The 9556-nt window shown below is 31.5% G+C and overlaps 1 protein-coding gene across 4 annotated transcripts; it reads left to right on the top strand.

Moving 5' to 3' along the window:
* Positions 168–6647, top strand: LOC107624975. Of its 4 annotated transcripts, XM_021115418.1 has the most exons (11): positions 169–310; positions 484–503; positions 536–577; positions 1016–1388; positions 2358–2417; positions 2578–2826; positions 2924–3000; positions 3688–3764; positions 5073–5205; positions 5860–6070; positions 6175–6647. In XM_021115418.1, exons 3-10 carry the CDS (start codon positions 566–568, stop codon positions 6013–6015), a joined length of 1137 nt encoding a protein of 378 aa, XP_020971077.1. In that variant the 5' UTR covers positions 169–310; positions 484–503; positions 536–565; the 3' UTR covers positions 6016–6070; positions 6175–6647. The 4 variants fall into 4 exon arrangements, with proteins under 4 accessions (XP_016182963.1, XP_020971078.1, XP_020971077.1 ...); XM_016327477.2 differs by having other exon boundaries at positions 168–310; positions 484–577; XM_021115419.1 differs by lacking the exon at positions 2358–2417 and having other exon boundaries at positions 168–310; positions 484–577.

Below are 9556 nucleotides of genomic sequence, written 5' to 3'. Positions count from 1 at the left end.
ATATTGGTAAATATCAAAACTAGAATCTTTTATTTATACATCTTTATTTTATATTTAGTATATCTTTTATTTATTTTACAACAAACTTATACAATGAAAAGGTTAGTGAAATAATAAAATATTTTAATTACTTTTGAATAAGCATGCATTACCGTATATCTTTATCGCTTTACCAGGTACTAGATTCTTTTTCCCTTAGTCCCTTAACCATGGCCTAGGATTCACTCAGCGCGTCCTGAAAACCCACTCTGACCCTCACACTTCCACACCCGCACGGTGGCCTCTTCTCTCTTCGTACCGTTGTATAGAGGTAACCAACATGTTCCGCAGCCATTTTTTTCAATTCTCTTTTTGTTTCTGTTTTGTTAGCTTCCATTTTCGTTTTTATTGTTTCCGATTTTTTCTGCGTTTGCTTTATTTTCATTCTAAATTATTGAATTTAATCTGCCATATGCATTATTCACTCTCCGACGGCCTCCGCAGATCTCCTACTCCTCTCTGTTCGTGCTCCTCTTTGCTCTCTGCTCGTCGACTCCCCTGCTCCTCCTCCCAGTCCCGATTGGAGATGCCTCTGCAGGTATCGTCTATTGTTTTTTGGTGTTTTATTTTTTGGTTGTTTATTATTTGGTTGAATTATGTTATGTTCCAGAATTCATGATTATGGATTTTCAACTGCGTGAGCTATGCAGCTGTTATTCTCTACTTTTTGAAATTAAAGCTTTAATTTATATTTATATATGAATGCTTCTAATTTGTTTGATCAAGTTGTACTTAGTGAGATAATAACCTTTCGTTGTATGTTAGCCATCCTTTATGCTCTGATCATCATTAAGTAGGTACAGAAGTACATGAGTTTTTATGTCTAGGAGAGTTATTAGTAAGAATACAAACTGATATTACTTAAAAATTATCCTAGATGAACCATATTCAATAGATATTAAGTTTTCCTGAAATCAAGTATAAAAAATTTCCCCTAAAATCGTGTTTTCATCCTCTCCTTGACTTGCTTCCTTAGTTTTCCACTCTCCGTCCATTTTCGCTCACTTTCCCTCCACCACCTCGCGAACGCTCCCGTACTTGCTGGCCGCGAGGGGCCTTCCGAGAATGGGGGGAGTACGAGGAGGCCGTGAAGCGGAAGGACCTTGCCGGAGCCCTCAAGTTCCTCAAAACTCTCGAAACTCAAAACCCAATTGAGCCATCAACCGATGCTTCAATCACTGAGTCTACTCGGTCCCGGTTCCGCGAGTTGGAGCTGTTTGGGCCGCAAAAGGATTGGGAGGTGCTTGACACATGCTTGAATGCTGATGACATGAAGCTTGTTGCCAATGTGTACAGGTTCCTCAAGGATCGGGGTTTCTTGCCCAATTTCGGAAAATGCAGGAACATTGGTAAGTTTTTATATTTCTTTAAGTTCCATTTTTATTTACAGTTTTTCATATATGATAATATCAAAATTGAGAAGGGGGAAAAAGTTGTTTTGTTCTTTTAATCATTTGAGTTGTTCAAAATTAATAGGCTCTTAGGCTACACTTTAAGCTGATTTTATAATTTTATATATATTTATATTATGTACAGAAAACATGCAGTACATAAGCAACTCTGTTAGCTTTGCATTTGAATCATAGCATTAATGACATCTTTTCCTTTTTCTTATAGATTATATATCCTAAACAAATGAATAGTTTGTTAGGATTTTATACTGAAAGTGTAAGTGCAGATGAGTTCTAGATAGATATCTAATTGTGTATTGTTTTATCATTAAAACTAACTATTTTCAAACTCACTTTTTGAATATTTGCCTAAATGCATGAATCTAATTACATAAAGTGCATCAAACTTAATCTCATTTATTTATTCACCTTTCAAATATGTGCATCAAGAGTTTGGTAGTAGAAGGCTTTTGGGAGTTTGAAGTGCGAAACCTTAAATTGGTTTGATGTGTGTACAGTAACTAATGCTGTTATTTGGTACCACCATAGATTTTTCCTTTTATTTGTCAAATTTTAGATTATCGTAAATTATGAATTGCCATTCAGAAGTTGTACATTTTTGGATTTCCTCAGCATTGTTCTGTAGAGTGTGCTAACTCTTTCACATATATGATGTATTCAAACTTTCGCTTCTAATGAGACTGGAATTCTTATTCTATAAATGAATCAAAGCAAGCTTTTCCTGCTACACATGCATTTTTTTTAATTTTACCAAGTTTGATGTTTATTTTACATGGTTTGTTCTATTAGTTGTTTCATAATCACTATTGTTATGATGATGGTGTAAACTTTGAAAACTTATGCTTAGAATTGTTAGAATTTCTCAGACTTTTCCTTAACCTCCTTTTCGGTTTTCATCTTCTACAGTTTTGGAGGGTTCAAGGAACATAACACCAGATGTCTTGAGCTCTTCAACTGGCTTGGAAGGTGTGCATATGAACAGGATAAGTTCCTCACAGATGTAAATTGCTCGATGTCCTGTTTCAGTCATGTTATAGAGAAATGAAGATTACTTATTCACAGTTATATACAGCTGGAAAAAAATGGCTATACGATTTAGTTCTCCCTTGCTTTGTTTTTTGTACAGTGACTAAACTTGCTCCAAAGAAGTGGGGTCTTTCGCCTAGTTCAAGCACTGCCTTGGTTGCTTTTCTTGGTGGAGTGTCCTTTCTCATTTCACAAGGTATTGACCTCAGGCCCAACCTTGCAGTTATATTAGGTCTAGCCTTTGCAGATTCTGCATTCCTTGGTGGTACTTGTTTAGCTCAAATCTCAAGTTACTGGCCACCATATCGACGGCGTATTCTCATTCATGAAGCAGGACATCTCCTAACAGGTAGATTCTGTTGTTTTACATGGGCTTTAGATGTTAAATACTGCACATATTCTTTGTGCATGACGTCTTACAAGGTTCATCTCTAATGAAATTTAAGCATATCTGATGGGTTGCCCAATTCGAGGAGTAATTTTAGATCCAATAGTTGCAATGCAAATGGGCATTCAAGGACAGGTATCTTTTTCCTCCTTTATTCATCATGCAACATTTTGTTGCTTCTAACAGTTTATTTTTGTGGCATCATAGTATATTATTTATGTCTGATGTGTTCTTGTTTTTGAGTAAAATACTTGGTGCTATCTTTGTTTTCCTGTCTCTCATCCCTCCTCTATATATTCCTTTCTTCTTCTATGTTATTTTCTCCTTCCCCTCATTACTGTCCATCTGCCCTTGATCAATTTGATGATATAAATTTTAACTGCCTTAAATGCGCTTTGACTAGAATGAAATTCCTTGTTAACCACTTCTCGTGATACAAAATACACTTTTGAACAAAGTTTGTAAAAAAATGAAGGATAACCACTTCATGTTAGAGTGTATACTTGTTTTGTAAGTAAAATGATAAAAAAATGAAGGATAACCACTTCATGTTAGAGTGTATACTTGTTTTGTAAGTAAAATGATGTTCAGTGGTCATATAGCAGTGTCATCAGTAAGACAATAATGGATTATTTATAGTAGGTTGCACTTGTATACTTACAACAACAAGAAAGGCTTTTCCGACTGATTTGATACAAATATAGATTCTATTGATTCTTGTTTTTTCTTTTTTTTCCCCTCATATCAATATGCTTTCCATATAATAGTTTCTCCGTTAAGTATTAACATAGGTTTAGTTGCAGTAAATTCGTATCTTTTTAGGCAGGGACTCAGTTTTGGGATGAGAAGGTTGCCAGCGATCTTGCTGAAGGCAGACTTGAGGGCACAGCTTTTGACAGGTGAATATACCATTATATATATATATATAGTAAAAATTGTTGAAATAAAGTATAGTTATACTATTTTGGTATGGCTCCACATGTCAAACACGTACCCATCTTGGACCTTATACCAGATCCTAATGACACTTATTTAAGTATTCAATTTGACAAGTATTTTATTTTGTTTCTAATATAGTGGGGAATAGCATGAACAAAGCTCTTTTTATTTTTGTTCTATGAAAATTTAAAAGAAAAATCTCACAAAGTGTTGGTCTATATTAAAATTTACATAATATTTTTTTATTATGAGAAATGCAAAGTTGGTAAGGTTGGAGTGTATACATGATACTATACTAAGAATTAATTTATGATACCATGAATGTTTTCTGTATCCATTTTCTTTATTAAATTTTAATATTTAGTGTCCCTTGTGTCTCTGTTATGTTTGTGAGGCTGTCCTAAGCAGTAAGTACTTGCTGATGAGTTATTCGTATGATTTAATGGTGTATAAGTTAGGAAGGATTTACTTTGTCTGTTTTTCATTGAGTTACATAACATTAAACAAATTTGGTATTGTTATATTTGCCCATGAATCTATAAAACATATTTTTCTTTTATCTTTCGCTTTAAAGGTTGATATCTCTTTTTGATACGAGTGGGAGGTGTCTGATTCTGTTAATCCTCCAAGCTAGGTTTAATTACTGTATATATTCCTATAACTTCCAAATTTTCAATTTTGTTCTTAAAATGAAAAGTTTGGAAGTATTTTTCTATATTGGATACAAATTTTCAATTTATCCCTACTAACAGTTGTCGCTAAAAGGAAAAAGAAAAAAGAAAAACGAAGAAGATTTTCTTAGAATATTCCATCCTTCATGAAATGCAGAGCCTATATATATGTGTTGAAATAGAAAATACAGAGCCTATATATATATATATGCAAATACATGATGACTGGTTTTTGGTGTTCAAAGAGCATTTTTGTTCCACAAACTGTAATAAGAAAGTTAAGTTGATTTTGTTAGTAACTCTGGATTTAGTTATCAACCTGTTATATATCTTATAGACATATACACACATAGTTGCTAAAATGTTCACTCTTATGATTCCAGTTCTGGTCAATATCTGTGTGTTGAAGAACAAATTTTCCTTCGCAAGAACTGGCTCTACTTTGACAAGATAATAAGATATTAAGCAGAAAAATTTGATTGTCTGTAAACTTTTGAGCTGATCCTTTCCCGTCATGCACATTTTCTGTTTTCTCGACTTTCTCTTTTTCATTGAGGATTCATGTGTTACTAATGTAGTATGTAACTCGTGGTTTAGGTACTGCATGGTACTCTTTGCTGGCATTGCAGCTGAAGCTCTTGTTTATGGTGAGGCAGAGGGGGGAGAAAATGATGAAAACCTATTCAGAAACATCTGTCTTCTTTTGGAGCCCCCATTATCAATAGCTGAGGTATCTCCACAGTTAGGGCTGGAAGTGAGTCAAGCCAGCTCGAGCTCGACTCGTTAACAGCTCGATAAGCTAAGCTCATGAGCTGGTGAGCCAAGTTTGAGCCTAAAATTGAGCTCATAAATTAAATGAGCCGAGCTTGAGTTTGGATAAGCTCAGCTCATTAGCTCGTGAGCTGGCTCGATTATATATATATATATATATATAACAATCTTAATTATTTAATATTTATATTTATTTTTTACATATAATTTTAATATAGGACATAAATAAAAAATTTATAATTTATTGATAGATAAACAATATATAAAATTGATCTTTTCAAATATTTTTAAAAATATATAAGTTATAATTTATTGATATAAAATTATAGATTATGTATCTATGTTTCTCTTATTTGAGCCAGCTCGTGAGCTCGAGCCAGCTCGTGAGCTTTTGGTGAGCCGAGCTTGAGCTTAAGAAATAAGCTCGATTGTTAATGAGTCGAGCCGTGAGCCAAGCTCAATTTTCGTGAGCCGAGTTTGAACTTGGTCTAGCTCGGCTCAGCTCGGCTCACTTCCAGCCCTATCCACAGTGCACAATTGATGCCCCTGTTCTGATGGTATATGTTCATACGTGATACTGAAATTTTAGCCTTAACGTTCTTGCCTTGAGCAGATGTCTAATCAAGCAAGATGGTCGGTTTTGCAATCTTATAATTTGCTCAAGTGGCACAGAGCTGCGCACCGAGCTGCCGTTAAAGCATTGGAAAGTGGTGCCAGTCTGAGTGTAGTAATTAGGAGGATTGAGGAAACTTTGTATTCCAACAAATGATCCTCAGAAATTCAGAATTACAGACAAAAACATTTATGTTCAACTTACTTACAAGGTTAGCACCTCTTCTCGTCTTTGTCACCAATCTTATTTGTGCATTCACAATGGCTTTATTTCTTAGTCTTACAAGTACTTTGCTTTGTTTATTTTCTCGTGCAGGGTTGTCACAACCGATCTGAAGTGCAGCTGGTTTACTGGTCTGCATATAGTTTTCGAATGCCCCTCTATTGGACTTTGTATAGGATGAAAGAGTGCTATGCTGCAAACAACTGAAGAATTTCAGCTTCAGCAAGTGACCTCTTTGTTCACTTCAGTGTTCACACTGAGACATGAGCCATTCCAAAAGTTGCACCTCGCTTGGCTAAATAATAATTGGAACAATATTTGATACATACGGAGAAGTAACCAATAGTCTGTAGTTGAATAATTTGGAGCAGTGCTTAAGGTTTATTTTATTTCACCAGCAATATTGGCCGTGGTTGAAATCAATCTCGAGTTTGTTTGTAAATAACTATTTAGGGCAACTATTTATATCAATTGGTATTTCATAAGATTGTGGACATAGGTATGTGAATCTTTTTACCCCAAATTAGAACATTCCATTTGCCCTGAATTAGTTTTCTCTTCAAACACTCATTATCTTTATGGCAATTTTTTTTTTTTTGCATTATTAGCACATGGTGGTCGTTATAATTGTTAAATGTTGGGTCTGGGGCATATTTCTAGCTCATATTTCTTTCAAACCCAAAGCTCATATTTCTAGCCCATATTGTCATATTGATATGGAGTTTGTATATTATATTTAAGCTAGACAATTTTGGTCATGTTCAAACCTAAACTGAGCTAGACTAATTTTTTTATTTTTATGTTGGCCTATATTCTCTCTCATTACATTATTTGAGCTATGAATTCAATTTTAATTTTGTTTTATAACTAACTAATCCTGAAGATTTGATATTTTAATTTAATTATTTAAGATCATGAAATTATTTTAGTTAATTTATGTAGTGTAATCACAATAGTTCAACTTTCAATACGTTATTCCAACTATGAATTTAGAGTTTTTATTTTTTCATATGGTGAAGATAGTATAAATTATTTGGAATTGATTGGATATTGAAGGAATCTAATTCAATCTAATCCTAAATTGAGACCAAATTTAATAATTAAATAAAAGATCTGGTATAAATATAATAAATCATATAATTTTGGTTAGAATGATGTCTTTAAATTTGTTTTAAACCGTATTAGAAACATCTAATGAATGATCATGATAATGATAGTGTATTAGACTACTATCAACTGTAATTTGAGTTTGGGTTTTGATTTAGTTTTGGACATGAAATCTAGCAAATTCAAACCATATTATTTAGGTGAATTCTATGATGTAGAAGGAAGATTCTTTTTATACTTATGTATTTGTGTTGTCAAAAGGGTTGCGAGACAAGTGTATAGAGAGAATGTGGTTAAAGACAATCTATTCACAGTAACTGACATACTTCATATATTACATCAATATCACGTGATGGTGGTATATAGAGGAAACTGCTTAATTGTGTTTGTCATGATTAATTATTAAAAATGATATTGGGCTTGGTTGTAGTTGTGTTTTTAGTTTAAACTATTTTGAGAAAGTAAAAATAAATTTTGATTGTGGATTAACCTATCGATCCTAATATATTTTTGTCCTATCGAATTTTGAACGTGTGTTTTGTGAATTGTTAAGCTTGCAAAAGGACTATATGTACTCATCAAAGTAACTCCACTAAATTTGCATAAAATTCAGACTGATATTTTTTGAAAATATATATTTATTATTGGGCATTTTTTCGCGTTTTAAAAATATATATTTTTCAAATAATTTCATTATAAAAGAGTGCTCAAGGTAGTAAATTTTGTGATTTATAATTATTAGTATTTTTAATAGTGTGAAATTATATCTAATGGTATTGAATTACTTATTTTTTTTTATTGGTTAAGTGCTGACCCCTAAACTTTTTTTTATTATATAGATATAATTAATCGTATAAACAATATTTTTTCATATGAAAATATATGAAAGTAATCAGACTTTTTTGAAGTTTTGCTTCTAAGGTCACAATTTGACTTTAACTACAAGATTTAGAATTTAAGGTTAAAAATTTAGGAGTTTAAAATTTATGGTTTCCAATTTAGAATTTAGGTTTAAGGTTTAAGATTTATAGATTAGGATTTAAAAGGCATGATTTAATATTTAGAGTATACAGTGTAAGATTTAACTAAATATTTATAAATGAATGTTTAGCATTTAGACTATATGTGTTTAGTATTTAAAGTACTAATTTAAATATATTTTTTAAAAATAATTGTTGAAACTTATATAAATAATTGAATATATATTTATATATAGATATATAATTATATATACATATTAAAATAAGTAGTTATAATGTAATGTTTGGGAGTTAAGTTTAATTTTTTATGTGTGAATAAAAAAAATTAATTCATAAAAAAAAAGAGAGTCTGAATTTTATGTGAGTTTTTTTTTTGGTGACTGAATTTTATGTGAGTTTAGTGGAGTTACTTTGATGAGTACATATAATCCTTTTGTAAGCTTAATAATTCACAAAAATACACGTTCAAAATTTCATAGGACAAAAATATATTGGGATCAATAGGTTAATCCATAATCAAAATTTATTTTTACTTTTTCAAAATAGTTTAAACAAAAAATACAGTTACAACAAAGTCTAATATCATTTTTAATAATTAATTATAATAAATACAATTAACTAATTTACTCTATATACCAGTATACCACTATCACGTAACATTGATGTCAACATAAAACATGTCAGTTACCATGAACAGAGTTTGTCTTTAACCACACACTTTATATATTTATTTCACGATCCTTTTGACAGCACAAATATATAGGTATAGAAAGAATCTTCCTTCTATACCATACAACTCACCTATTATTTATATCTGGTATGTATAGTTAGATTGCATAGTTTAAATTTGAAAAAGAGAAAAAAAAGAAATTTAGTGAAGAGAGTGGGGTTAAGGACCGACCCCAATGAACAAGAGAAATCAGACAACTAGCAAGACAAAGAAACATCGAAAAACACAAAAGAACAAGACCAGTCAGACCCTCTTAATCTAAATCTTCCTAATCCATCAAGATACATCACTGATTGAATTTTTAGTTTCAGAATTTTTTTTTCAATGTAAACTAAGTTTTATTGGTTAATAAATGACACACAGAGAGAAAAAGGTGTTAAAGTATTGCAAGAAAATTATATAGTGAATAATTGAACAAAGATACTTTTATTAATTGTACATAATCAAACGTATATGTCGCACTAACTATGTTTAAAAGAACAGTTAAAGAAAACCGGTATCAAAACGAACTTCAAACTATAAACGAATTTCATAATGATACTATTTAATATTTATTGATAATTGATTTTTTTTGTTTAATTTAATTTTTCTTTTTAATTTTAGTATTGTGATTTTAATGGTATTTTTTAACAATGTGAAATGTATTTTTTCTTTGTAT

Source organism: Arachis ipaensis, chromosome B02 (genome assembly GCF_000816755.2).
Source record: "Arachis ipaensis cultivar K30076 chromosome B02, Araip1.1, whole genome shotgun sequence".
NCBI classification, from domain to species: domain Eukaryota; kingdom Viridiplantae; phylum Streptophyta; class Magnoliopsida; order Fabales; family Fabaceae; genus Arachis; species Arachis ipaensis.
Note: the sequence above shows the minus strand (reverse complement) of the source record. Positions and strands in the feature narration are given on the sequence as shown.